Source organism: Genypterus blacodes, unplaced genomic scaffold (genome assembly GCF_046128005.1).
Source record: "Genypterus blacodes isolate CSIRO-AG114 ecotype Tasmania unplaced genomic scaffold, CSIRO-AGI_Gbla_v1 ptg000205l_1, whole genome shotgun sequence".
NCBI lineage: Eukaryota > Metazoa > Chordata > Actinopteri > Ophidiiformes > Ophidiidae > Genypterus > Genypterus blacodes.
The window spans coordinates 190,001-217,500 of record NW_027467004.1 but is presented as its reverse complement, the minus strand read 5'-3'; the positions used below and the strand labels follow the sequence as shown (position 1 = coordinate 217,500).

General features: G+C 46.6%; 4 protein-coding genes and 1 long non-coding RNA gene across 10 annotated transcripts in view; 1 reads left to right on the top strand and 4 right to left on the bottom strand.

Annotated features, from left to right (window-relative positions):
• The window catches only part of LOC143015510 (voltage-dependent P/Q-type calcium channel subunit alpha-1A-like), a gene marked incomplete at its 3' end in the record, with an annotated part of 25,619 nt that extends 19,029 nt beyond the window's left edge, over nt 1–6,590 (bottom strand). The window contains exons 1-2 of the mRNA XM_076169517.1: nt 6,490–6,590; nt 4,410–4,549 (exon numbers count right to left, since the gene is read on the bottom strand). Of these exons, the coding sequence (XP_076025632.1) occupies nt 4,410–4,549; nt 6,490–6,582 (233 nt within the window). The remainder of the gene's footprint in view (nt 1–4,409; nt 4,550–6,489) is intronic.
• A 1,885-nt stretch (nt 6,591–8,475) lies between these two features.
• LOC143015509 (uncharacterized) lies at nt 8,476–12,551 on the bottom strand. Its single transcript, XM_076169516.1, has 4 exons — nt 12,264–12,551; nt 11,204–11,507; nt 9,360–9,605; nt 8,476–8,512 (listed from the first exon to the last, which is right to left on the bottom strand). Exons 1-4 carry the CDS (start codon nt 12,490–12,492, stop codon nt 8,476–8,478), a joined length of 816 nt encoding a protein of 271 aa, XP_076025631.1. The 5' UTR covers nt 12,493–12,551.
• Nucleotides 12,552–13,092: 541 nt separating this feature from the next.
• Nucleotides 13,093–23,233, top strand: LOC143015492 (uncharacterized). Of its 2 annotated transcripts, XM_076169497.1 has the most exons (4): nt 13,093–13,400; nt 14,111–14,425; nt 14,724–15,314; nt 21,383–23,233. In XM_076169497.1, exons 1-4 carry the CDS (start codon nt 13,208–13,210, stop codon nt 22,933–22,935), a joined length of 2,652 nt encoding a protein of 883 aa, XP_076025612.1. In that variant the 5' UTR covers nt 13,093–13,207; the 3' UTR covers nt 22,936–23,233. The 2 variants fall into 2 exon arrangements, with proteins under 2 accessions (XP_076025612.1, XP_076025613.1); XM_076169498.1 differs by lacking the exons at nt 13,093–13,400; nt 14,111–14,425; nt 14,724–15,314 and adding exons at nt 19,246–19,538; nt 20,679–21,008 and having other exon boundaries at nt 21,302–23,233.
• On the bottom strand, nt 14,165–20,700 carry LOC143015493 (uncharacterized). Of its 3 annotated transcripts, XR_012965433.1 has the most exons (5): nt 20,196–20,700; nt 19,047–19,229; nt 18,853–18,936; nt 14,730–14,873; nt 14,165–14,251 (listed from the first exon to the last, which is right to left on the bottom strand). It is a non-coding gene; the product is annotated as an uncharacterized LOC143015493 (long non-coding RNA). The 3 variants fall into 3 exon arrangements; XR_012965435.1 differs by lacking the exons at nt 14,165–14,251; nt 14,730–14,873 and adding an exon at nt 17,523–17,647; XR_012965434.1 differs by lacking the exons at nt 14,165–14,251; nt 14,730–14,873 and adding an exon at nt 18,087–18,372.
• Nucleotides 23,234–24,723: 1,490 nt separating the features above from the next.
• Nucleotides 24,724–27,500, bottom strand: part of ehmt1b (euchromatic histone-lysine N-methyltransferase 1b) — a 17,191-nt gene continuing 14,414 nt past the window's right edge. For all 3 annotated transcript variants that reach the window (XM_076169503.1, XM_076169504.1, XM_076169505.1), the window contains exons 20-26: nt 27,453–27,500; nt 27,284–27,361; nt 27,022–27,137; nt 26,855–26,941; nt 26,580–26,658; nt 26,240–26,415; nt 24,724–26,116 (exon numbers count right to left, since the gene is read on the bottom strand). The exon at nt 27,453–27,500 is cut by the window's right edge and continues 97 nt beyond it. In XM_076169503.1, coding sequence (XP_076025618.1) covers nt 25,930–26,116; nt 26,240–26,415; nt 26,580–26,658; nt 26,855–26,941; nt 27,022–27,137; nt 27,284–27,361; nt 27,453–27,500 — 771 coding nt within the window. In that variant the 3' untranslated portion in view covers nt 24,724–25,929. The remainder of the gene's footprint in view (nt 26,117–26,239; nt 26,416–26,579; nt 26,659–26,854; nt 26,942–27,021; nt 27,138–27,283; nt 27,362–27,452) is intronic.

The following is a 27,500-nucleotide window of genomic DNA, read 5'->3' as shown; positions in this document are numbered from 1 at the left end:
ATGAAGTCAGAGTCGTGAAGAGGCTCCACGCCGTTACTTTGTGTCCACGAGGTCACGCATCACGACCGCGGCAGACGATGTGGAACGCCAACGCCGCCGTCTTGCCAAGAAAGTGACAGATTTATGTCATTGCGATAATTGCCTGAGACGCGACGCACGTGAAGTCACCCAGCCGGCCGCCATCTTAGCCCGCACACACACACATAAACATGGAGGCTGCCTCGCTCCGATACACAGGCACACACCTCGCTGCGCGTGCACATGATGATGCTCAGTTTCTGCGCTGGCCTAGAACCAAAACTCTAAATTCTACATTTCGGCCTTGGCAGAGGTTTGAACTGTGTCATAGCTTTGTAAATGACGTCCGCTCCTCCTCTCTGCTTTACGCCGCCTGGTGTTTCACAGCTGTGTCACTCTGGAGATCTGAGATTCATCCCGGAGTAAATCAGCCCAACGCTTCCGTCCGCTGTCACACACACACACACACACGCCGCCGAGTGTTGATGGAACAACCGTCCATCAGTCGCCATCACGCAGGCGAGAAAGCAGACAATCAGCTGACACACACAGGCGTGAATAGAGGAGGGAGCCCGACCACAACCATGCACACACACCCACACACACACACACACACACACACACACACACACACACACACACACACACACACACACACACACACACCTTGGCATCAGTCGGCACGTTTCCGTTGCTTTTATGCGTTTTCTCTGAGTGAAAATGCGAAGTAAAATCATTTGCGTGTTTCTGTCCAGATCAATCAAACACTTCAGTCTTTATGGTCTGCTGGAGCGTAGACACCCAGGCTCAGGAGCTCCACCTCCAGTGTAGGAGACGTCTCAAAGAGGGACTACTTCCTGTGTTTGGTATTCCTCGCCACATCCACACACACACACACACACACACACACACACACACACACACACACACACACACACACGGGTGGGAAGACGAGGAGTTGGCGGCGTGCCCCCCCGCCAGCAGAGCTGCAGTGTGGGCATCAGGAGCAGCGGCTCGCTCAGCGTACAGAACAGCCTGTTCTCAGAACACGACCACACAGGGCGGAACTCAGGACTCACTGCAGCACACACACACACACACACACACACACACACACACACACACACACACACACACACACAGGGATCCAGGGTGAAGATTTGTGCGTTTTTTTTGACAGCCTTGACTCCCACATGTGGGGCGGAGTTACACATGTGGAACGCCAACACCAGATCCTGTCCAACAGGAACAGGAAGCTCTGAGACAGAACGGAGGAGAGTCGTCCTTCAGACTTGATCAAAGTTTCCATGATGTCATTGTTTTGTCTTGGGAGAGCGCCTGGGCGATTCAAACGCATGAATGTGCAGAATTAACTGGATGGCACCGAGTCTCAGAGTAACATGAGGCGCTGCGGAATGACGGCGTGGGGAGAGGAGACGCGTGAGGAGAGGAGACGCGTGAGGAGAGGAGACGCGTGAGGAGGCGTCTCACTCCTCGGGCCGTGTTTACGTGCATGAGTCAACAGATTTACAAAACACATCACCTCCATCTGTCAGTCAGGAGTCACATCATGGCCCAGACGGAGCAAATGGAACAGGCATTAATGAACACACACACACACACACACACACACACACACACACACACACACACACACACACACACTGGAGTCCGTCCTACGTGATCAGACGGCCTCGTGTTGCATTCAAAGGCAGCGTTTAATGATGCTGCAGACAGAAGCTAAAGTGAGCCCCACCTCACACTCAGACTCTTTGAAGCCTCCATTGTGTGCGACTCCTCGCCCGAGCTCCACATGAAAGCAGAGCGCAACTTTGAAGTCACACGGGCGCCGACTCTCGCCCCCGACACTTAGGAGCCGGAGACCCGTCAATCAAACAAACAGATTAATAAAGTCAAAACATCTGCTCGGGGCTTCGTCTCCACGGAGATGACAGTGGGATTATTGTTCTCGGCCGGTTCAGTTCAGCCTCGCGCTCCCTAGATTGCCGTTGCCATAGCGTTTCCACGGGGCTGTGAAAGGACACGCCGGGCCTCGGTCAATAACAGCAACGAGCGCCGCACAGGCCAAGAGGCAGAGCAGGTGGAGTCACGCTCTCACACCAACACGGAGAGAGACAGGGGACGCTCCTCCAGGTCGCTCAGGGCGCTCACTCCGTCGTGACAGGAAGGAAGGCTTCAGACTTCCCTTTCCTTGAAGCGAATACGTTTCATTTAAAGGATTCCAATCAGGATGTAAAGAGATTTGAGCGTTTGAGAGTGACGAGCTGCAGGCTGAGAACGAGGTCTCGGCGAGCGTCGACCGTGCCCCGGCTGCGTCTCGCTGCGGCGTTCAGAGCGTGATGGGCCCGTCTGGCTGCTCATCAGCGTCCCAGGCTCAGCGCTGTATTGATTAGGCCTCTGGCAGCCCAAGGCAGATTTATTCTCTGATTAGAGGCTCCTAATGCCTGATCAGGAGAGATTAAAGGTCTGCCTCCGCCCGCAGCCCCACATCACTTACAGCCTTTCGCTTGGATCCGACGTCGGCGTGATTCGCCGGAGGCCGCGGCAGCGAGCGCGGCGGCAAAGCAAAAGAAGAAGAAGGAGAGATTCGGTATTGATCCATGTAATATGATAAATAGAGTTAAAGTGAATGTTTTAATTTCAGGTTCTCATTCGATCAGTAACATCCTGACTGATCTGCCTCCGGATTGGACAACCACTTCATTCCTGCGTGATCAGGCCTTCGCTCTGCAAAACGGGGAGCAGGAAATCTCTCCTCTTCCTGTTTCCTGTGTTTTGCCTCTTCCTCCTTCATCCTTTTCCTGTCCCCACTCTGCTTTTCGGAGGTAAAGAACTCGGAGGCCACATTTTCTGGAATCGCCCGATAATCAAACACTTCTGGTCCGTTGGCCGCTGCCAGCTCGTTACGATCTCTGTCACTTTAATCAAGGCTTTCGTCAGATCAATGAAAACAATCCTTTTATCGCCTCAACGGAGTCTAGTTTATGTTTGAATGTGCTGAGTCAGCGCTGAGCCGATCTCATCTTAGCTGCTCCGACGCCACCGACGTCCTCAAATAGCCGACGCACTAAACTGCTAAATCACACCAAAGCGCATTATCTACAGCCGTTACTAGGCAACCAAACACACACACACACACACCACATAATGATTTTCATCCAGCTGTGTCAGCAAATGGTGAGTCAATACAGACGAGCTCAAGGAAGAAGATTTGAACACAACACACTTATGTAAAAAACTAGAAAAAATGAATCAGAACACACACACACACACACACACACACACACACACAAAGCATACAAGGCTAATTCCCATTTGTACAGTTCCACAGTGCCACACAGTGGACAGTCCAGGTACCTCTTTATTTCTGAGAACCTGGAAGTCCCTTTAATCATCCAGTTTCGTTTTCTTTCAGTGTACATAAACGAGCCATCCCAAACAAAACAGCAGACACGCAGTACCACCAGCGGCCCACAGGGGCTTCGGGGGCTTGAACCCGCGGGGGCCCCACGCCGCCCTCTGCTGGCTGAGTCTGACCCCAGCCGCCCGTCTCCTGTCTGAGGTGAGACATGAGGACCGTTACAGACTCACAGCTCCACCGTCTGACCGCTGCAACCGCCAGCAGCACCGACGTCTGAGCCGCTAAGAGCTGCTCCACTTCTCTGACACACACACACACACACACACACACACACACACACACACACACACACACACACACACACACACACACACACACACACACACACACACACACACACACACACACACACACACACACACACTAAAAGCTTCTCCCACATCACCCGGCGCTCCACTTAGGTAATAACAAACATCTACATCTGGTTGGGAACCATTACAGCGGCACGATAACAGACTGCAAATGCAAATACGCCTCCCAACAATCAGCTGGAGACCTTTGGTGACGGCGTACACACCTGCACCCCCGTAAACATTTACACTCACAGATAAAACACACGGATCAGCTGCTGACACAAACACACACACACACACACACACAAAACTACACACATACATATAATCAGCTCGGCTCAGTTCCGGCTTCTTCTTCGAGCGTTCCGACCGACACTGGCGTTACCCGACCCCCCACAGGGGAAAAGAGACGAGTGACGTCATCACGCAGCGTGGATTTAACACGTGGACGTAATTATTGATGATTGATTCTCTTCGTCTTTCACAGGTTTGTGTTCCCGTGTGAAGAACGTGGACATGCTGGTGTGCAGCTGCACTATGGAGGACACACACACACACACACACACACACACACACACACACACACACAAAGAAAAAACCACTCTAGCTCACGACTCCCATCGTCCCGAGTGACACCCGGCGGGCGACAGACTCACCCGGTGAGGACGACCACGAAGTCCATTACATTCCAGCCGTTGCGGAGGTAGGAGCCTTTGTGAAAGGCGAAGCCCAGGGCGATGATCTTAATGGCCGCCTCGAAACAGAATATTCCAATAAAGTAGGGCTCTGTGTCGTCCTGCAGAAAGAGGGGGGTGGGGGGGGGGGGGGGGGGCTTTGTTAGAGGCAGGGGCACAGTGAAGCGAACGTAACACACCAGAGAAGAAGAAAGAGAAGATGGATTCTTTCACCGACATGCAGAATAAACACAGGGAGAAACCTTAGAGCCTTCACACGTGGAAACGGATCAATGTGCACGTAGAAACACTTTGTAAAGGCTTTATAAAAAGGTGTCCATATTGATTGTTTGGGTTGCCAGATTGTGCGAAGTCCCTCCGTCTGCTCTCTGACCTGATTTTGCTTCTTTAAACCACCAGAAAGAGACAAAGTAGAGCTTTAACCCTTAACCCTCTGGATCAGAGCCACAAAATGGGGTGTGATGTGGTTCATAAAGAATCCTGTGTTTGAGCGTTTTGGTACAATTTTCCATGATTTATTAGAAAAGTTGTGGAGGATCTGAACTTCATTTTTCCGCATCTAGACCGACGACTAAAGCTTCTATTAAAGCTCTGGATTAGGATGACGCTGCTTCTTCTTCTTCTTCTTCTTTGGCCTGTGTGATTTCCTGCAGCAGCCTGAGGCGTCCGCAAGGACCACAAGCAGAGGAGATCTCACGCCTACACACACACACACACACACTCACTCTCTCCCTCAGCCTGACAGACAGAGTCCCAGCCCCCTAGCATAAATAACGGTGTAAAGGCGGTGTGACAGCCGTGAGCACGTGACCTCCTCCTCCTCCTCCTCCTCCTCCTCCTCCTCGATGCCGCAGAGGTTCATTCTGAGCGCGGCGTGGGACCCGGCCATGACACACACGCTGGGCGAGGGTCACTGTGCGAAACGTGAAGATAGAGCTGAAGATAAGGAGACTTAGTTGTCGTGGCGGAGAAGCTGGCGTGCCGCTGCTTCTGGCCAATGGGAGCGCGGCCAGCCGGAGACGTTTCAGCAGCGATGACGGACGCTCAATGTGACTTCCAGGATATTCATTGTGCTCGGCTATAAAAAGACTCACGAACACGAACGACGACTGGATGTCTTACGTAAGAGCGGCACCGGAGGCTCGCTGGATAAATGAGCAATGTTGTCTGTGCTGGTAGAATGTTCACATCTATAATGCATACGTGTAGAATACAGCGTTATCCTCGCTCCATCTGAAGCGCTCTGGGAAGGTGGCGGGGAAATCCCCAAAGGTGGCAGCGCTAAAGATCCAGCAGGGATCTGAAACACTCCTGACTCACTTCCACTTACAGCCTCCTACTCCGTTTACACACTCTCATAAATAAGAGCTGATCCTTCCTCTAATGAAAAGGATGCTTGCCCTCGAGGTGGAGGATGCAGGAGAGGAGGCAGGAGAGGAGCTGTGACGTCTCCTCTGCCGCCCGGCTTTTGTAAACGCTAACGCAGCTTCATTTGAACAGGAGTAAGAAGGAATCCCAGACGACCTCGCCGACCCGAGGGCGAGGAGAGATCATGACCTACTGAGACCTGACGTCCTCATATGTGGACATTACATTTTTCCTTCCCTTCACCTTAAACATCATTGTGCTCATCTGAGACCTGTTGTCCTCATGTCTGGACATTTATTTCACTGCCCCCTAGAGGAATGAAACCACTTTGGGTCGCTAGAAAACAAAGCAGACAGGAAGAAACGTGTTCCACTCTTTGTGTTACACACTCTTCCCTTTTTTTTCTTCTCCTTTCTCTTTCCCTTCCCTGGTGTTCCATACAGATTGGGGTCAGAGGTCAAATGCAGAGCAAATGTGGCAAGCCATTCATATTGATTTCAACAGATTGCAAATATCCAAAGAAACGTAGGGATCATCGGAAAAAGACTCGTACACGTGAACGCATCTGTGATTTAACGTCCTGACGCTGAGCCATATTCACTTTACACACTCAGTCACTTCAGAGCTACTCCGACGTATTCCCGACATTCGTGTGTATTTGGGGGAGACTTACCAGGCGCTCCGACATCGGCGTCTTGTCGCTGGCGGGCAGATGCTGCTCCAGGGCCAAGACGATGCAGTTGGCGATGATGGTAGCCAGGATCATGTACTCAAAGGGAGTGTGAAGGTTAAGGAGCAGTTAAATGGACATTTGCATACATTTAGATTCATGTTACAGCTAACGTATGTCTGAACAGTACGAGTACAAAAGGGCCGTGCGTAGCGCTTGGCAACCGTTCCAGTCTAATCATGGAATGTATCAGTGTGATGTAATGGCCGTAGAGCAAACATAACTCTGTGTACGTCGCTGTATTCATTCAGTCGGATTCTGTGCATTAAAGCGTGACGTGCGCACGGCGCTCTGGTTGAAGGAGTTTGTAGAAAGAGCGGCTCGTATCGACGCGCTCCTTCCAGATGGTCGACCATTTCCCCGACCATTTTCAATGCTCGGCTCATTCCGCGCTCCATTCTTGCCGGGTCAGCGCCTGCGGGTCAGAGCCCATTGAAGGATGCCGACACACGGGGGAATAAAACCAAGACGGGGGATTATTTACCCAGAAGACACCACAGCGCTCCGATAAGGCAACCGTGAAACAATGACGCAGAGGAATAGTGACTGTTAATGCCAAACGTCACCGTGTTTGATTTGATTTTAGCTCAGCCAGATGTCCAATTACTTTTGTCCCTTTACGCACTGCGAGACAAATACTGTCCTATTCACTGTGACCATTAGAAATGTAAGGATCTTTTCCTCTGTGTCGGTTGGTTGGTCATTCTGATCTGGATTCAGGAGGCAATGATGTCGTGATTGATCAGTGATCTCCACACCGTGGGCCGAGTACGCAGTCAAACTTCAATTTTCGTCCTCTCGCACTAAAGTACATATTCACACTCTTATTTCCAGCACAAATCACAAGTTTGAAGATGAGTCGTGCTGTACGGGTCCTGCACGCCCACACGGTTGTTCTCAGATATGCCGGCTGGTTAAACCTCTGCTCAGGCTGCGTGAGGTGGAGCCAGGCTGCAAATTATTCACCGAACCCCACGCAACAACAAGCAAGACAGCAGAGTCAGAGACGGTTCAGTCATAAATGGTCTGCGCGCGCCCACACAGTCCTGAGAAGACGGCTAATCAGGCAAATTGACTTGAAAAAGCTCCGGTGTGGAACATCCGCATCAAACTGCAACGGCTTCAACGCGGACAGAAGCCAGAAAACCTGGAGATTATGGAGAATATGGAGAATCTCCCATGATGAGATGGTGAGACATCCTGAGACACACAGACACTCTTTCGTCACAGAACAATAGAATCCTGATCTTTATGCAAATGTTAAATCTTGTGAGGAAGCTCAGGGAGTTTTGTTTTGTTGTTGGTTCTCATCGGGGGAGGTTTTGTTTGTGTTTTGATGGAGTAACAAAGTCCCCTCAAATCAATCCCCTGGTCTTCTGTTAAACTTTGCCATGTTGCTGATTTTCACGCATGAAATGAAGCCAAACTGAAACAAGCGAACCTATGGACGCTCCGAGACTCCAGGGGTTTCACGGGGATGTTGAGAGAACAGCGTGGGCGCCTTCAGCACCACGGACAGCGCTACTGTCAGACCGCAACAGCTAACTCTCCAAAATAAAAGCACCGATCAAACTGCGCGTCTCCGAGCAGAGACAAGGGACAAGAGACCGGCGGCTGGCAGACAGGGAGACAAGCAGCAAGCCTCCTTAACGCACGGCCTCGGATTGACTCGCAGCTGCGTAAATCAGCGACGCTGTTCGGTGATTATTAACTACAACCCTGCGCTCCGTTTCCGAGCAATTGACTGCGCGCTGTTGACAATGTGACAAAAGACACAGAAGGGCAGGACAAAGGGAGGACAAAGGGAGGACAAAGGGAGGACGATGGAGTCTTTTCACTGCCTGCACCTACTGAGACAACATCTGTGTGGTGTGGGCAGAGATAAGGAGCAGAGCGACAGGTGCAGCACAGGCGGGCGGACGTTAACGCTCAGTATTCGGCTCGTCTCCGAACCTCCATCGACGCCCTGTGACCCAGAGTCTTAACAGAAAGTCACACAAGATGCGGAAAATGTGAAATGTTTCCATATTTGTATCAAACTGCAGCTGTCGTCGTTGTGCCCAGAGGCTGAGATATGGGATCGGAACCGAAATGTGGTGTGTGTGTGTTTATTCTAACACGATAATAAAGCGGCGGGTCGTGTGTGTTTGTCCTCACATTCAGTAAACTTCGCTAGAATCTCTCTGCTTGTGTGAACGAGCTAAACAGGCCGTTCTCTGAAACACTAATCAATAATGAATCGATCGTTTATGATGCTTCACATGTTGGCAGTGAGCGGGTTTGTAAGGGGTTAACTGGCAGAAAGCTTGGATATTATGACACAAATCTGAGCCTAAACTGGAAAGAGCACAGCTAGAGATCGGAAATGTTTCCTGGTGTGACACAAAATGAAGAATACTTCTTCATTTTTGGACTTTTTGCCACCACGGTTTGCTCACAGAGGCAGAGAAGCAAAGTGGAGATGAAGGCTGTGTGTTGTTTTGCAAAGTAGCAATGACAGAAGTGTGGATTTGTTCGGGAATGTTGCTGTCTTCCTCGGAAATCTGTGATAAACCTAAAGAATTCTCTCTCTGAAACACAAATGAGAGGAATCCTTCACCCATTTATGCCTGTGAGAGTTGGGTTTGAAAGGGTTAATGCCACATATCTGCGCCTGGAGAAGTCAAATACTGTGTGTGTGTGTGTGTGTGTGTGTGTGTGTGTGTGTGTGTGTGTGTGTGTGTGTGGTTGCCAAGCAAGGGCAGATGGGTTATACAGACGCACGGATGGCACCTTGTTAAGGATATGGCCACTCAGTTATCCGCTTTGCGTACTTCCTGATGAGGTTGTCCTCCCTGAAGATGAAGAGGGAGCGGTTGACGGTGAGGCAGTTCTGTTTGACGGGGTTGGGGTTGTAAATGGCCATCGTCCGGGCTCGCTGGGCCATCGACTGCTTGTACATCCTCTGCCCGCCCGGTGCGCCCCCACCCCGGGCTCCCCCTCTGCCGGCGCCCGGTCCGCCGCCTCTCCCTCCGCCGCCTCCATAGCGGGTGGGAAGATCTTCCGCGAAGCGAGCCATTCTGGAAACGCACAGATGCGACAGGGAAAATCCAAAGTGGTGTCAGTGGGAGCGGAGGGGAGACGCATCACAACAGACACGCTTCATCCAAAGCAAAGCGCGGCTCAGGTAGAATGGAATCAAAGAAAAGCCTCTTCGACCCTCCTCATCCTCCCCATTCATTCATCCATCCGTCCATCCATCCCCAGGAGGGGCCGGGTGATAAAACAGAAAGTTTGGAGGAGGGTGAGGAAGCCTCCAGAGTGCGCACACGTCACTTCACGCAGGCTGTTGCATCCAAACCAGCAGATGATCGCCCAGGAATGAAATTAAATGAGCGCAGTCGAGTCCCAAAACACCGAAAGCATCGCGTCAGCGTCCAAACTCCCCGGATACGCCTGAGACTTCAGCCTGGATGAGAGGAAGCACCGACACGTCTCCGCTGCTGCTGCTTCAGCTTCAGCTTGGAGCAGAATGAGCCGCGCCGCGCCGCCGTCCTGTGCCCGTTTGGTCGCTGTGTGTGGGGGGGCCGGAGGCTATAAGAGCTCGGTAGAACGAGGAGACGCCATGTGACTACAGCGGACCAATGAGGAGCCCGAGCGCACAGACGCACACAGAGGCCGTTGGCTGATTATTAGACATTAATAATGGAAGTAGTAATGATCAGCCAGGGTCACATCCCTGATTTACACACGCGTCACATGGACTTTACTGCCTTTGGTTGGATTATCAGCCTCATCATTTCATAGAACTTCTTCAGATCAAGAGGATTTCTATCAATGAAGGAAAGTTTGCAACAATGAACATTTCCCTCATTGGCAGAATTTTAGTAAAGACAAAAAAACAAAAACAAACCTTGAAAGATGTAAAAAAAATAAAAAGGTCATATTAAACATTTTAAATCTTACCAGGCTTTCTCTTCTGCATTAATAACTGACCTGTATTCAACATAAATATACAGTATGTATAGATACACACATCACTGTGTACATCATGTTACTATGGACTTAATCAGCCTGCTGTTGTTTTGAGACAATCCAAGGTCTGAAGGGACCAATTATTGTTCCTTCAGTTCCACACTTTGTTTAGGTGCTGTGACGTACTTACATGACACTGTGATGTTATAAATGTGTGTCTGTGTGTCGGATGCTCGATCCTTTAAATTATTGTAAAGACATTTTGCATCTTTTGGAGTGACCAACCCACTTTACTCTGCTCTGTGGGTTGTTGTGTCTCAGTGGGCAGAGAAACTCCTCTGGTGCCCCCTGGTGGCGGATATTATGTATTGCAATAAATGGCAGAGAAGGATTTTTTTTAAAACCTTAATCTGATATTTAGATATTTAAATCTATTTTGAAACCTAAATTTCAAGCAACAGAATCATAATCAGAACATTATGAAGCTTTGATGCAGGAATCCTTATCAATCTGTCCAATAACTGCTGTCTAAGGTCCATATGGGACCACAAGCAAATTATCTTTAATTGTTTGCACTACTGAAATACCTCGAACTGACTCTAGATGGCGATGTTTCCATAGGAATGCCTCTGAGTTTTGGAAAGTTAGAAACAACGCCATCTAGAGTCCGTGTGTGAATAAACATCACCTGAGCCGAGCTCACCTGTTGGGGCCCGGCGTGATGTTCCGCGCCTCGTGGTTCTTCCTCATCTGACCCACGCCGTCTCCTCTTCCCGGTGTGGAAAACCCCTCCCGCTGCAGAACGCTGTGGCGACTGTTTGCATGGGCGGGTCTCCATGAATCCACCTGGGGCTCCGTGCAGCCGTCTGCCTCCTCCTCCTCCTCGGGTCTGTTCGCCCCCTGCTGGCCGGACTGGAGCCTGCCGCTGCCAGGTGAGTCGGCCCAGGAGCCCCATTCTGCACCCACGGTCAGCATCCGCCACGAGCTGAGAGCCACCGAGCGCACCGCTGGAGATGTGATAGAAACAGGTCAGACCAGAGGTTTAGGAGAATCCCTCAAATGCAGGACACGTCCGCCACATCGCTCAGGGCCTTGGATCTCCCAGAAACCATTGCGATCAAAACAAAACAATTTCCTCTATCATGTCATCAGTGATGGGGAAGACACTTAAAAAATGTAACTTTTCATTCAACTCTTAGTCTGAAGTCATTAAGCTGCAAAGCTACTCTACACTACATGTAACTAAATACTAAGTAGTAGCAAAATAAACTGAAGCTTCTTCATGGGTTGATGTTTCATATTTCTGCTGTATTACTCGCAAAGCAAATAAGAACAAAATGTGGGAAATGTTTTTGCCTGTTAATCAATTATCAAAAGTACTGCAGACTTATTGCTGCCATACTGAGCAGATATGAGCTCAGGAGAAGAAACATGTGGACAGTGGAAGAGTGGTGGTTTTCCCTCTAAAAGCTGAATGATACACACGCTGATACTCCTAGTTTTGTGAGTGTAATGGATCCTCCACCCATCCGCGCCCTCTGAGCTCTGAGGTCTCACCACTGAAGGCTCTGTTACGTTGAGCAGCAGGTTCAGAAAGAAGCTGATGGGTCAAACTTAGAGGATCGGTTACATTAATGAGAGGCGGCACATATCTGGTAAAATTCCAAACCATCACATCGAGATCTCCTGGCTTCAACCTTTGTGTGCATCACCACGATGAGATGAGTTAAACAAGGAACTGTGTGTGACGAGCGTAAACGTACCATAAACCACGGTGGACCTCCTCTCCGCCCACATGGACCTGTGAGGAGTAGCTCTCTTCATGTCGCCTCTACGGGTTGAATCCAGTGTGAAGAGAAGCTCAGTGCTCCAGTCTGCATGAGGGGCAGTGTGAGGGTTCTGAGCCCATTTTCGGTCCCTCTGAGGAATGCGGAAAAGGAACTTCCTGTCCAGCCAGTTAAGAAGCTCCTTATCAGACCAAACGTCTTCCATGCTGAGGGAGAAAACGTCTCTGATTCGGTGTTTTTCTCTGTCTGCCCTCTAATCAGGAAAGCAGCAATCACCGCCCGCTCTGTGGGACCTAAAAGGCCTCGGTTACTTCCTGCTCTTTGTTTGCCTTTTTTTTGACTCCAGACCCTCAGCAGGTGATGCGTTGTGGTAATTAGTTTCTGCCATGAATCTTCAACATCACTGATAAACCAAAGATTGTTGTTGGAATTTTGTAGGAACAAGAAGATTATGACATCAGGAAGTAAATGTTTTAAATACAAACCCTTATGTTCGTCTCACTCATGAATCTCCAGAAGAACCTCACCTTTTACAACTTGAGCAAACATTGAACACAAACTCTTGCAATATTGAACTAAGGACATGTAAAGAACAAGAAAGCACTCTGAAATCCCAAACCTCTGACAAGACTGAACATCTGTAACTCATCGTAAGAGCACAAACCAGGATGGAGCTCTGTAGCTGTGGAAGTCAGTGAATCAGCTCCATCTCACCTCGATGATGGTGTTAGTTGCATATTTGTAGCACTGCTGCTCCAGTCCAGATGGTGGCGGTAACGCGTCAGTTATCTGGTCTCACAGCCACCGATCCTACTTGTTTTCAACAGGAAAAGGCCCACATCATTTGCATGTGTGCATCGAGCTGGGAGAGAACTGTGCGAGGAGGAGTTTAGAGAAAAAGCTTCGGCCGTCGAGTCAAAATGTCTAAATTCCAGATGCTGAGAGTGCAGGTACATGAGCGGCTCACTGCGGCTGTTGGTGAGATCCTCGGGCTGTTTGAAAGGACGATTGTAGAATACGAGGAGGAATGTTCTCGATCACAACAAGAGAACGGACATCAACACGAACAACTGCGTGCTGCCTTCAACCCTCAAGTTCGATTACACAGAGCAGGTTTGTTCACATTGATTTGTGTTGTATTGTCTGTGTTGCTCTGCTCACTCATTCTGTCTGATTCTCACTCTGACTGCCAGGCATTCCTAAACGCATACGGACTTCTATCTCTATAGTCTTGAAATTGAAGAAAACCACAAACAAAACAACTTAACCTGCAATTCCAGCCCACAGAACAACTTTTGATTAAATTTGATATTTGAACATTAAACAATACAGAACAAAATATATTGATGTAATGTGGGTCTCAAAGCATTAAAGTCATTCAGCATCTCTCCCACGACATCATTCCTCTCTCCTACAGCGGCCATTACGTGGAAATTTCAAATAATGAAAGTGAGCCCTAATAAACGCGGGGCTTTCTCATAGTTAGCATTTGTGTCGTTGGTCTAAGTTCATTCACATACACAAATAAAGCTTTTTAACATTTTCACATCCTAAATTAGCAATGACTAGATTCTTAGTATCATCACAGTTTGCGTTGTCGTGTTACAGATCACAGTCCAAGCTTTGCCACGTTAACTAAAGTTAAAGTTCACACTACTGCTTGTACAAGAGTTGTCTTTGAGCTCTGAAACCCCCACTGTGACCCTGTAACCATGATCCTTTACTTCATTTGGACATTTCTCCGCTCCGTTGTTCCCTTACAGGTTTGGGTGAACACAAACTCATACTTTTCCATTATGTGTGCTCTTCTGATTTTCCTGCAGACACCCAGCAGAAGTGGAGCCCCAGTTTGGACCAGGAGGAGCCAGAGTCTCCACATATTAAAGAGGAGCAGAAAGAACTCTGGAGCTGTGCAGAGGGAGAGCAGCTTCATGGTGTGGAGGAGGCTGAGATCATTAAGGTCACTGTGAAGAGTGAAGAAGATGGAAGGGAAGTTCAGTCCACACAGCTTCATCCAAACCAAACTGAGGACAACACGGAGGCAGAGCTTCTACCAAGCAGCTCAGTCCATCAGATGAACATAGATGCTGAAGGAGAAGACTGTGGAGGAGCAGACACCACCAGGAACTTTGATCCAGGTAGGCATTTACAACCAGTTGGTGATCACAACCTCTCACTCTTGTATGTCTGGTGCCAAAGGAGAGAGAGTGAGTGTTTCTGAATAGAACATGGATCTGGCGCTGCTTCTCATTTGTAAGAGAGAGACCCCCCTAATGACATTGAATTCAAATCCATTTAGATTTTGTGTTAACGGTTTCATTCAGTCCAAGTTTGTAATAGAGGAGTTTGGGGAGGAGCTACAAGCCTGGGTTAATATGTACAGTCTAGATATGGACACGCACTTTCATTTGTCCATAATGTGTTTGTGTGTTTCAGCATTACCTGCAGACATCCAGCAGCTGGTGGTGCAGCACACATGGAGCCTGAGTCTGGACCAGGAGGAGCCAGAACCCCCACATATTAAAGAGGAACAGGAGGCGCTGTGTGTCCGTCAGGAGGAAGAGCAGCTTCATGATCTGAGGGAATCTGTTATGGGTGAAGATGATCAAGTTAAAGTTCAGTCCTCACAGCTTTATCAAAGTGAAGAGAACACAGGGGCTCCATCCAGTATCACAAGTGAAAGGATAAGAACAGAAGCTGAAGGAGAAGACGGTGGAGGACAGGTCAGGAACTTTGGTCCAGATAGTAATTCACAACAAGCAAATAATGATGAGGCCTCAGACTCAGAAACTGCACCTCAGGACAGCCAGGATGACAGGAAGGAGACCAGGCAACTTCGGTCAAGGTTTCACAATCAGACAAATTCTGAGGTTGGTGCCAGTACAACAAGATGTGATTCTGGAAAGAAACCTGTTCACTGCTCTGAGTGTGGTGCAACATTTAAATACAAGGGGAATCTAAAGAAACATATTCGAACCCACATAGGAGAGAAGCCTCATAGTTGCTCAGTTTGTGGTAAAAACTTTACTAGAAATGGAAATCTGAAGCGCCACATCAGAACCCACACAGGAGAGACAAATACAGTTGCTCAGCTTGTGGTAAAGAAATTCACTCGAAATGGAGTTCTGAAGAACCATATGAGAATGCACACAGGAAAGAAGCCACATATTTGCTCAGTTTGTGGTAAAAACTTCTCTCAAAATGGACATCTGAAGGGTCACATGAGAATACACACAGGAGAGAAGCCTTACAATTGCTCAGTCTGTGGTAAAAACTTCTCTGAAAGTCAACATCTGAAGTGTCACATGAGAATTCACACAGGAGAGAAGCCTTACAATTGCTCAGTCTGTGGTAAAAACTTTAACATAAGTGGAAATCTGACAGCCCACATGAAAATCCACACAAGAGCGAACCTTCATCGTTGCTCAGTCTGTGGTAAAAACTTCTCTCAAAATGAACATCTGAAGAGCCACATGAGAATCCACACAGGAGAGAAGCCACATAGTTGCTCAGTCTGTGGTAAAAACTTCTCTGAAATTGTACATCTGAAGATGCACATGATAATCCACACTGGAGAGAAGCCTCATATTTGCTCAGTTTGTGGGAAAATTTTTACTCAAGCGTGGGTCCTGAAAGACCACATGAGAATCCACACAGGAGAGAAGCCCTATAGTTGCTCAGTTTGTGATAAAAACTTTACTAAAAAAGGAAATCTAAAGAGCCACATCAGTACCCACACAGGAGAGAAGAAATACAGTTGCTCAATTTGTGGTAAAAAATACAGTCGAAGTCAAAGTCTGAAGCAACACATGAGAATGCACACTGCAGAGAAACTGTAGTTCAGATTGTGGGAAAGGATCTATACCAGCGGGCTTCATTAGGGGGTCCGCGACCACTAGGGGGTCCGCGGAGGTAATGCAGGCGGGTCTTGAAATTTGTTGTTGAGAAGACAATTTTATATTTTTTTAATTTTTTTTTTCAAACCAATTTTTTTTTCCCCACAAATTTATATTTCTGTAGATCAGTGGTCTCCAACAGTAGCTTGCCGGCCGTTTTTGAGTGGCGTGCAAAAGGTTCAAAGAAGACGTACGTTTGGCACCACGTCACTTGGTAAAGCTGTTTAAATTTCTATCCAATCAAATTCACAGACACCCTAACCCATTTTGTCACAAAACGATTATAAGCCAATTCGCTGTCGGTTCAACAAATGACACTGCTGTCACGTTTGGTTACGTGACACCGTAACATTCGGCTGGTAAGCGCACGCAGGACTAGAGGATGACTGTGGAAAATAGAGCAGGACAGAGAGAAGCAGAGATGAGTGACAGCTGGAAAAAAGCAGCTTTTGGATGCATTTTAACAATTGTGATAACAGAAAGGCAGAATGCAGAATTGCAGAATTAAGCGGTCATGTCCACTCAATCCAGTGTGTGTTCTTCCAAACAGGAAAACATTTCAAAACTGTACAACAGAGAATGTGCTTCACTACAAGAACATTCTAAAACTATTTTAATTGCTCATGAAAACAGTATTACACCTTCTGTCATCTCACTAACATCAGAACAGACTGAATGCATGTGAAGTACAAATGATATGTGAACGACAGGGAATTCCCTGAATTACAGGGAATGTGAAGGGAAATTGTGACAATGACAAATGTGAAATATGAAAGGGTATAATATAAGTAAAATCAGTAATAACATTGTTTTCTTTGAGATTGAGACAGAGATTAATATGATGTGAATTCATGAGTGTGAGCTTGACACTGAAAATGTAAACAGAAATAAAGAAGCTCATGTTGCTGAATGGAAATGCATTTTGATACAAAATGTGAGTGTTGGATATTGAAATTTTGTAAATGTTCACACAGAAGACTCTTCTTCACCTGGTTTGGGTGGATAAATGTTACTAATAATGTAAACATGAGGAGCTCTCGGACACTTTTATTTTGTCAAAGTAGCTCTCAGAGGCAAAAAGGTTGGAGACCACTGCTTTAAATACACAATAACATGAATCTAACATATTGTAGTGAACGGAATGAATGGAGGCAGATCTTTCATCTCTTACCAATGTGTCATTTGATCTACTGTGCTGTCAAACAAATCTATGAAGCCATCAAAGCTGCAGCGTCGCTTGGAGACGACCCACAGCCTCTTAAAAGACAAACCTGTTGAATACTTCCAAACTAGTCTCAAATCCCTCCAAGGTCAACAGATGTTGATGAAAAAATCTATGTTTATACAAGGCACTAGGCCCAGTTTGATATAAAACACAATTTTATACAATATATATAGTAGGGGATCCCCGATCCATCTCTCCATCAGTTTGGGGGTCCTTGGCCTGAAAAACGCTGAAGACCCCTGATGTAGACAAAACATCACGTTAAAAGATGTTTCCATTAAACACTTAACTCAAAGTTTAGCTGCAGGGTTTGAGGCCCAACATTTAATCAGCAGTCACTGATGACAAATCATAAGTGCGTTGTTGAGCAGCAGCCAAAAATAAAGCTGCAGAAGTTTAAATTTTGAGATTCACAATCATTGAAAATGATTTGAACTGATGAAAGTGAGAGTGGTCGCTGTGTGTGAGGGGCTGAGGCTATAAAAACTCAGTTGAACGATGAGACGCAAATGTGACCAATGGAGAACCAAAATGCACAGAGGCCATTGGCTGGACTTCCAGAAATGACAAAAACAAAAGGTAATGTGCACCAAAAGATCAAATATGATCTGTAATTTTGATTAAATGAATGCCAATACAAGCAGGTTGTATCCTTTATTATTTTCTATCTTACCAGTTTTACCCAACTTATTATTTCTTGCATTCTCTTCAGCATGTATGATTGACCTGTATTCTACATAAATAAACAGTTTAGTTCCACACTTTGTTTAGGTGCTGTGACATACATACATGACACTTTGATGTTATAAATGTTTGCCTGTATGTCGGATGCTCACTATTTTAAATTGTTGTGAAAACATTTTGGATCTTTGTTGTTTTTGCTTCTTTTTGCGTCAACAACCAACTTTACTCTTCTCTGTAGGTTGTTGTGTCTCAGTGGGCAGAGAAACTCCTGTGAAGCCCCCTGGTGGCGAAAATCATGTAATGCAATAAAGTGGCAGAGAAGGATTTTTTATGTCTGTTATTTCCATATTCAAATCTATTTTGACACTTCAATTCCAGCATAGCCACAGAATCATTTCACTCATTTTGCTGCCACAGAAACTGATGGTGAACATTATGAAGCTTTTGATGCAGGAATCCTTATCAATCTGTCATAATCTGTAATAACTGGTCCATATGGGACCACAAGCAAATGATGCTATGAGGGGTTTGTGTTTTTTGAATAATTAGTGCTGAGCATGATTCACGGTTCAACATGATTAAATCATCAACATTATTTTGGATTTTTCACCACTGAAATGCCTGAAACTGACTCTAGATGGCGTTGTTTTCAAAGGGATGCCTCTAAAGTTCATGTAGTAGGTTTTGAAATTTTCTGACTGAAGTTAGAAACAACATTTAGAGTCCATGTGTGGATAAACATCACCTGAGCCGAGCTCACCTGTTGGACCACGGTTTGCTGCTCCTGATTCTTCACCATCGGACCCACGCCGTCTCCTCTTCCCGGTGTGGAAAACCCCTCCAGCTGAAAACACTCAAGAACTCAAGTCTGATGCCTGCATCGTGATTTAATGAAGATTGTAGTTTGTGTTTTAGATCACAAACCTCTGACAAGACTGAACATCTGTGACTCACCATAAGACCACAAACCTGGATGGAGCTCTGTAGTTGTTGATGATCCATTCAAACTGTAGGTACTTCAGTCAATCAGCTCCATCTCACCTATATGATGGTGGTAGTTGCATATTTGTAGCGATGCTGCTCCAGTCCAGATGGTGGCGGTAATACGCCAGTTAACTGGACTCACAGCCATCAAACCTGCAAAGCAAACAAAGAAGAACATTTAAGATTCCGCTTCCTCCTTGTTTTCGAAAGGAAGAAGCTCACGTGCGAGGAGGAGTTTGAAAAAAAAAAAAAGCTCCGGCCGTCGAGTCAAAATGTCTAAATTCCAAATGCTGAGAGTGCAGGTACATGAGCGGCTCACTGCGGCTGTTGGTGAGATCCTCGGGCTGTTTGAAAGGACGATTGTAGAATACGAGGAGGAATGTTCTCGATCACAACATGAGAGCGGACATCAACACAAAGAGCGTGCTGCCTTCAACCCTCAAGTTCGATTACACAGAGCAGGTTTGTTCACTTTGATTTGTGATGTGTATTGTGTTGTTGTACTCTCTGTGTTGCTCTGCTCACTCACTGTCTGATTCTCACTCTGACTGCCAGGTATTCCTAAACGCATACGGACTTATATCTCTATAGTCTTTTAATTGAAGAAAACCACAAACAAAACAACTTAACTTGCAATTCCCCCCAACATTAAACAATACAGAACAAAATATATTGATGTAATGCGGGTCTCAAAGCACTAAAGTCATTCAGTTATTTTTTGGAAGTGATGGCTTATTTTAATGGCAAAATTAAACTTCGTCTCTCCCACGACATCATTCCTCTCTCCTACAGCGGCCATTACGTGGAAATTTCAAATTATGAATGTTAGCCGCAATACACGCGGGGCTTTCTCATAGTTAGCATTTCTGTCATTAGCCTTCATCAGTTTGTGGTGTGGTGTTTTTTTGTTTACTGTTGCCAGTTTCTCACTTTATTAGACAGTTTCATAACTTGGTTTTCAACATCATTAGCGTCGCCCGCCATCTTGGATTCCTCCGCTGTGGGTTCACTCCTCTCCATTTAAAGTGCCGTTCAAAATCATTCCACGTCACAGTCCAAGCTTTGACACGTTAAATTACTTTCATATTTCACTCCGGCTATGATTTCAGAGCCTCTTACCTGTCAGAATAGGAACAAAATATGTTTGTTTGTCTCAAACGTCTATGTTGCTCTGCGTTACTCGCTGTCTGCCGTCACGTCTCACTCTACGAGTCTTACGCCACAGCGCCCTCTGCTCCAACCACGGAGCCAGACCTGCTAGCAAATAAATGGAATCACACAGAAAATGTCAATACAGAAATTGAAACACGTAAGGTCCTTAGCTCTCTAAAAACACACAATGCCACACCTCAGTTATAACTGAGACGGGAGGAGATGGTGACAATGATGGACAGGAGTTTGGTCATTTGATCTGTTCTGTCAAACAAGTTCACACTACTGCTTGTACAAGAGTTGTCTTTGAGCTCTGAAACACCCACTGTGACCCTGTAACCATGATCCTTTACTTCATTTGGACATTTCTCCACTGTTGTTGCCTTACAGGTTTGGGTGAACACAAACTCATACCTTTCCATTATGTGTGCTCTTCTGATTTTCCTGCAGACATCCAGCAGCTGTTGGTGCAGCAGAAGTGGAGCCCCAGTTTGGACCAGGAGGAGCCAGAGTCTCCACACATTAAAGAGGAGCAGAAAGAACTCTGGAGCTGTGCAGAGGGAGAGCAGCTCCATGGTGTGGAGGAGGCTGAGATCATTAAGGTCACTGTGAAGAGTGAAGAAGATGGAAGGGAAGTTCAGTCCACACAGCTTCATCCAAACCAAACTGAGGACAACACGGAGGCAGAGCTTCTACCAAGCAGCTCAGTCCATCAGATGAACATAGATGCTGAAGGAGAAGACTGTGGAGGAGCAGACACCACCAGGAACTTTGATCCAGGTAGGCATTTACAACCAGTTGGTGATCACAAGCTCTCACTCTTGTATGTCTGGTGCCAAAGGAGAGAGAGTGAGTGTTTCTGAATAGAACATGAATCTGGTGCTGCTTCTCATTTGTAAGAGAGAGACTCTAATGACATTGAATTCAAATCCATTTAGATTTTGTGTTAACGGTTTCATTCAGTCCAAGTGTGTAATAGGAGTTTGGGGAGGAGCTACAAGCCTGGGTTAATATGTACAGTCTAGATATGGACACGCACTTTCATTTGTCCATAATGTGTTTGTGTGTTTCAGCATTACCTGCAGACATCCAGCAGCTGGTGGTGCAGCACACATGGAGCCTGAGTCTGGACCAGGAGGAGCCAGAACCCCCACATATTAAAGAGGAACAGGAGGCGCTGTGTGTCCGTCAGGAGGAAGAGCAGCTTCATGATCTGAGGGAATCTGTTATGGGTGAAGATGATCAAGTTAAAGTTCAGTCCTCACAGCTTTATCAAAGTGAAGAGAACACAGGGGCTCCATCCAGTATCACAAGTGAAAGGATAAGAACAGAAGCTGAAGGAGAGGACGGTGGAGGACAGGTCAGAAACTTTGGTCCAGATAGTAATTCACAACAAGCAAATAATGATGAGGCCTCAGACTCAGAAACTGCACCTCAGGACAGCCAGGAGGACAGGAAGGAGACCAGGCAACTTCGGTCAAGGTTTCACAATCAGACAAATTCTGAGGTTGGTGCCAGTACAACAAGATGTGATTCTGGAAAGAAACCTGTTCACTGCTCTGAGTGTGGTGCAATATTTAAATGCAAGGGGAATCTAAAGAAACACATGCGTACCCACACAGGAGAGAAGCCTTATAAACGCTCAGTCTGTGGTAAAAACTTAAACTTAGATGAAAATCTGACAGCCCACATGAAAATCCACACAGGAGAGAAGCAACATAGTTGCTCAGTTTGTGGTAAGAACTTTACCAGAAATGGAACTCTGAAGCGCCACCTCAGAATCCACACAGGAGAGAAGCCTCATATTTGCTCAGTCTGTGGTAAAAACTTCTCTCAAAAAGGGGACCTGAAATGCCACATGATAATCCACACCGGAGAAAGGCCTCATAAATGCTCAGTTTGTGGTAAAAACTTTACCAGAAATGAACATCTGACGTACCACATGAGAATCCACACAGGAGAGAAGCCACATATTTGCTCAGTCTGTGGTAAAAACTTTGCCGGAAGTGGCTCCATGAAGCTGCATATGAGAATCCACACAGGAGAGAAGCCGTATAAGTGTTCAGTCTGTGGGGAAAACTTCCCTCGAAATCAACAACTGAAGTTGCACATGAGAATCCACACAGGAGAGAAGCCGTTTAAGTGTTCAGTCTGTGGGGATAACTTCCCTCGAAATGACCGTCTCAAGATGCACATGAGAATCCACACAGGAGAGAAGCCGTATAAGTGTTCAGTCTGTGGTAAAAACTTCTCTCAAAGTGGATATCTGAAGAACCACACGAGAATCCACACAGGAGAGAAGCTATATAGTTGCTCAGTTTGTGGGAAAAATTTCACTCAAAGGGGGGTCCTGAAACACCATATGAGAATCCACACTGGAGAGAAGCCTCATAGTTGCTCAGTTTGTGGTAAAAACTTTATCAGAAGTGGACCGCTGAAGTTGCACCTCAGAATCCATACAGGAGAGAAGCCACATAGTTGCTCAGTTTGTAGTAAAAACTTTACTTCAACTGGAAATCTGAAGAGCCACATGAGAATCCATACAGGAGAGAAGCCACATAGTTGCTCAGTTTGTGGTAAGAGCTTCACCAGAAGTGGACATCTGAAGAGACACATGAAAATGCACACTGCAGAGAAACTAGATCAGAATGTGGGAAAGGGGCTAGATACAACTGTCACTGACGACGAATCACAAGTGCGTTGTTGAGCAGCAGCCAAAAATAAAGCTGCAAAGCTAAATTTGGAGATTCACAATCATTGAAAATGATTTGAACTGATGAAAGTGAAAGTGAGAGCGAGTGCCCATCTGGTCACTGTGTGTGAGGGGCTGAGGCTATAAGGACTCAGTGGAACAAGGAGACGCAAATGTGACCAATGGAGAACCAAAATGCAAAGAGGCCATTGGCTGAATTTCCCCGACTTTCAGTAATGACAAAAACAAAAGGTAATGTGCACCAAAAGATTAAATATGGTCCGTAATTTTAATTAAATGAATGCCAATACAAGCAGGTTGTTTCATTTATTATTTTCAATCTTACCAGTTTTACCCAACTTATTATTTCTTGCATTCATGATTGACCTGTATTCTACATAAATAAACAGTTCAGTTCCACACTTTGTTTAGGTGCTGTGACATACATACATGACACTTTGATGTTATAAATGTTTGCCTGTATGTTGGATGCTCACTTCTTTAAATTGTTGTGAAAACATTTTGGATCTTTGTTTTTCCTCTTTTTGCGTCAACAACCAACTTTACTCTTCTCTGTAGGTTGTTGTGTCTCAGTGGGCAGAGAAACTCCTGTGAAGCCCCCTGGTGGCGAAAATCATGTAATGCAATAAAGTGGCAGAGAATGATTTATTATGTTATTTCCATATTCAAATCTATTTTGACACTGCAAAGCCACAGAATCATTTCACTCATTTTGCTGCCACAGAAACTGATGGTGAACATTATGAAGCTTTTGATGCAGGAATCCTTATCAATCTGTCATAATCTGTAATAACTGGTCCATATGGGACCACAAGTAAATGATGCTATGAGGGGTTTGTGCTTTTTGAATAATTAGTGCCGAGCATGATTCACGGTTCAACATGATTAAAACATCAACATAACTTAAAAATCCGTTATTTTGGATTTTTCACCACTGAAATGCCTGAAACTGACTCTAGATGGCGTTGTTTTCATAGGGATGCCTCTATAGTTTATGTAGTAGGTTTTGAAATTTTCTAGGAATTTTTCTGAGTTAGAAACAACATTTAGAGTCCATGTGTGGATAAACATCACCTGAGCCGAGCTCACCTGTTGGACCACTGCTCCTGATTCTTCACCATCTGACCCATGCTGTCTCTTCCAGGTGTGGAAAAAACCCTCCAGCTGCAAAGCACTCAAGAACTTAGGCTGATTGCTGCACAGTGAATTAATGAAGATTGTCATCTGCCTTCATCAACTAAACTTCACTTCAGATTTGGAAATGTGTTCAGGAAGTAAAGGTTCAACCAAACATAAAGCTTTCAAAACACAAACTGTAAGGTTTGTCTCACTCTTTTGTAACTTTTGACAACATTGAACACAAACTTCTGCGATATTACACTTATAAATAACAAGCAAGCACGCTGAAATCACAAACCTCTGACCAGACTAAACATCTGTAACCATCACAGCACAAACCTGGATGGAGCTCTGTAGCTGTTGATGATCCATTCAAACTGTTGGTACTTTAGTGGATAACAAAGCGCTCCTATCTGAAGACGACTCCGGCTGTACCATCCTCGGTCTCTGCTACCATCTAGTGGTGACCAACATAGGAAACGCAGTCTGAATGGTCGTCTCTGGCCTAAACGATGACAAACACAATACATTTAAAACTCTAATGCAGCTCCTCTTTGAAATATCTCATAATGTTCCTTAACCGACTAACTCCACACAATGTAACTCAAATCTGTTGATAGCCTCTCAAGTTATTTTGGTCAAATAAGAACAAGCACACACACATTGAGGTAAAAACACAACCTCCTTAGAGAGGTAAAAATGCATTAGTAGTAAATTTATTGAAAAAGATACAACCAAGTAAATGGATGTTTCACGGTCCAGAAATATGTAACAGAACGTCATGGAAGTGCATTTCATCATCTTTTTTTTTTTTAAACTTATACCTTCAAGAAGTTGCACGACAGTCACTGCGTTACTAACAACATTTAAAAAGACTCAACGGATTTGCGTCTGTCGGCAAAAGAGATGAGAAAACAATTCAAACAGGCTAACTACAATAACTACCATTAGAAAAGTGGAGATCAAATTAAAACATAAAAAACTTAAACCGGCTCTTATTTTACAAACTATATTCAGTTGGGCGATAAAAAAATGAAAACATAATTAAAATCTTTGTCAGCACCATTAGCTTGTTTTAATTTGAGTCGCGTTACGTCGTTTCTCCTGCCGCCATGGCAACGTATTTGACACGTGAAAATCCCCTTAAACATGCTTTACAAAACGTCAATGTGTTCACGCCGTCTGAGGAATGCTGCGCCAACTCACACACACACACCGACCGGCTTCACTTAAGTCCGAGAACCGTCTTTGTCATTCACATCAGGCGTTTAGAACAGCGGTGGCGAATTTGAGTCTCGGGAGAAGTCGTCTCAGAACGCTCAGGAGAGATGACGTCACCCCAAATATGGCAAAGTCATTTGATATCTTATCAGCTCAGTTTGCTGGAATGGTCGGTGATAAAAAACAAAACAAAAAAAAAAAAGCGTGTTTCAAACGAGTTCACACCCAGCAGACTGCTGACGTCATCGCTCCACTAAATTCCTTCTACATTATCGAGCAAAGCCATTTAATCAACATCCTTCCTAATAAAAAATATAACGGAGTTCTGCCCCTGGGCAAAGTCTGAAATGGACCAAAGGAAACAGTTTGATGAGTTTGACTTTGCCGCCCCCTGCTGCTCACGTGACACCACGCAGATAACAGAGTAGTGACTTCCTATTCAGGTTGGATTGTGCATCTGCTTCTGTGTTCTGATGGGCGTGGCCCGAGCTGACGGTCCATCGTTTCTGCAAACGTGCAGAGGCGGAGATACAGGAACAAGTCTGTCCATTAACACCCGATTCATGGAGGATGAATAAACGGCGCACCGCCCCGCCCCCCCCTGGGTCCCTAATTCCTATTGTGTGCGAGTCGGCGTGGGGGGCGGGGTTAGTGGGAGGAGGGGCTGGTGGAGGAGCTGGTGTCGGGCGAGGCGCTGGGCCGCCGCCGGTCCTCTGGCGTGCTGTCGGCCTGCAGCGAGGCCAAAGCTGCGGAGGAGAACCTGCACCGGGACGAGCCGCACTCACAGCTCAGGACTTTGCTTTTCACTTCCCAGAAGTGGTCGCCATAGTTAAACCTGAGAGGGGCCGGACACACACACACACACACACACATTAGACTCATACGGTATCATACAGAGAGAGAGAGAGAGACACGGAGACAGACAGACAGAGAGATAGACAGACAGATCAGCTGTTACCCGAGCTCCTCTCCTGCTTTGATGTTCTCGCTGGCGAAGAAGGCGATGTGAGGGAAGCGGAGGTCCTGGTGAGTGGTGAAGACTCTGCAGGCAAACAGGTTTGGCTCACACAGGTGGTTGAAGAACCGGCTGATGTTTCCATAGAAACGGGCATCGATGCAGTACAGATCTTTAGGCTGGGAGGAGGAAGAAACAAAGTGAAGGGAAGTGAGCCACACACACACACACACACACACACACACACACACACACACACACACACACACACACACACACACACACACACACACACACACACACACACACACACACACACACACACACACACACACACACACACCTTATCATCCAGGCTGAAGAGGTACGAGTCGTTCTCCCTCATGTCGGCCTCAGACTCAGAGATGATCTCACCCACGTACCTGAGTGGGAACAACAGAGCGTCGTCATGGAGAAGTGGCCTTTAAAGCACTGAAGGGTTTTGGATCTGGACTGATCTAGACCCGGCCCAAAGCCTCCACACCGCCCTGGTGGAGGTATGAGCTTCGGTCCAGGTTATTGCAGGGCTAAGTGTAGTGTGTGTGTGTGTGTGTGTGTGTGTGTGTGTGTGAGACGTACTCGCACACAAAGGTCCCCTGTGGGATGTCCTGCAGGGCTCGGACCCCCCAGCCCTTCTTGCTGGTCCTGAAGAGCTGAAGTCTCAACCTGCAGAGGAAATATGAGTGAAAACAAAGAAACAAGCAAGCTGGCACAGCATCACGGAGTTGATGTTGAGGTTTTCATACCTCAGTCCGTTCTGGACCACGCGGTTCTTGCAGGTCCTCCAGCAGGAGCACGCGTGGTTGCACTCGAAGATGAGGGGGGGCTCCTCCCGACAGAACTCAGGGAGGAGACGGCCGCTCTGAAGGAAAGAGAAGAAGAAGAAGAAGAAGAAGAAGAAGGATCAGGGCCAAAACCAAGGTGGTGAGAGCGGGACAATGAGAGAGACAGGCAGACAGACAGACAGACAGACGGCGGGGCTCCTTCCTGTGGCGTCCAGATGTTTACCTTGTCGTACCAGCAGCGCAGGCTGAGTTGTCCACACATGCAGATGTTCACCGAGCAGTCCTCCTTACACACACAATACTGGAGGACAGAAGAGGACAAGAGGACACGTCAGAGTGACCTGAGGACACCTGTACATCGGGCCGTGCGTGGCTCCGCCCCCCTGACCGACCTGCAGGTGCGTGATGTTCCTGTCGATGTTCATGGGGGAGGTGAGACA

Coding starts and splice junctions, on each gene's coding strand:
- LOC143015509 (XM_076169516.1), bottom strand. CDS start 12,492: ATGGAAGACGTTTGGTCTGATAAGGAGCTTCTTAACTGGCTGGACAGG. Junction 11,508..12,263: donor GAGGTCCACCGTGGTTTATG/GTACGTTTACGC, acceptor TCACATCTCCAG/CGGTGCGCTCGGTGGCTCTC. Junction 9,606..11,203: donor ATCACGCCGGGCCCCAACAG/GTGAGCTCGGCT, acceptor GTGCGTTTCCAG/AATGGCTCGCTTCGCGGAAG.
- LOC143015492 (XM_076169497.1), top strand. CDS start 13,208: ATGTCTAAATTCCAGATGCTGAGAGTGCAGGTACATGAGCGGCTCACT. Junction 13,401..14,110: donor AGTTCGATTACACAGAGCAG/GTTTGTTCACAT, acceptor ATTTTCCTGCAG/ACACCCAGCAGAAGTGGAGC. Junction 14,426..14,723: donor CACCAGGAACTTTGATCCAG/GTAGGCATTTAC, acceptor TGTGTGTTTCAG/CATTACCTGCAGACATCCAG.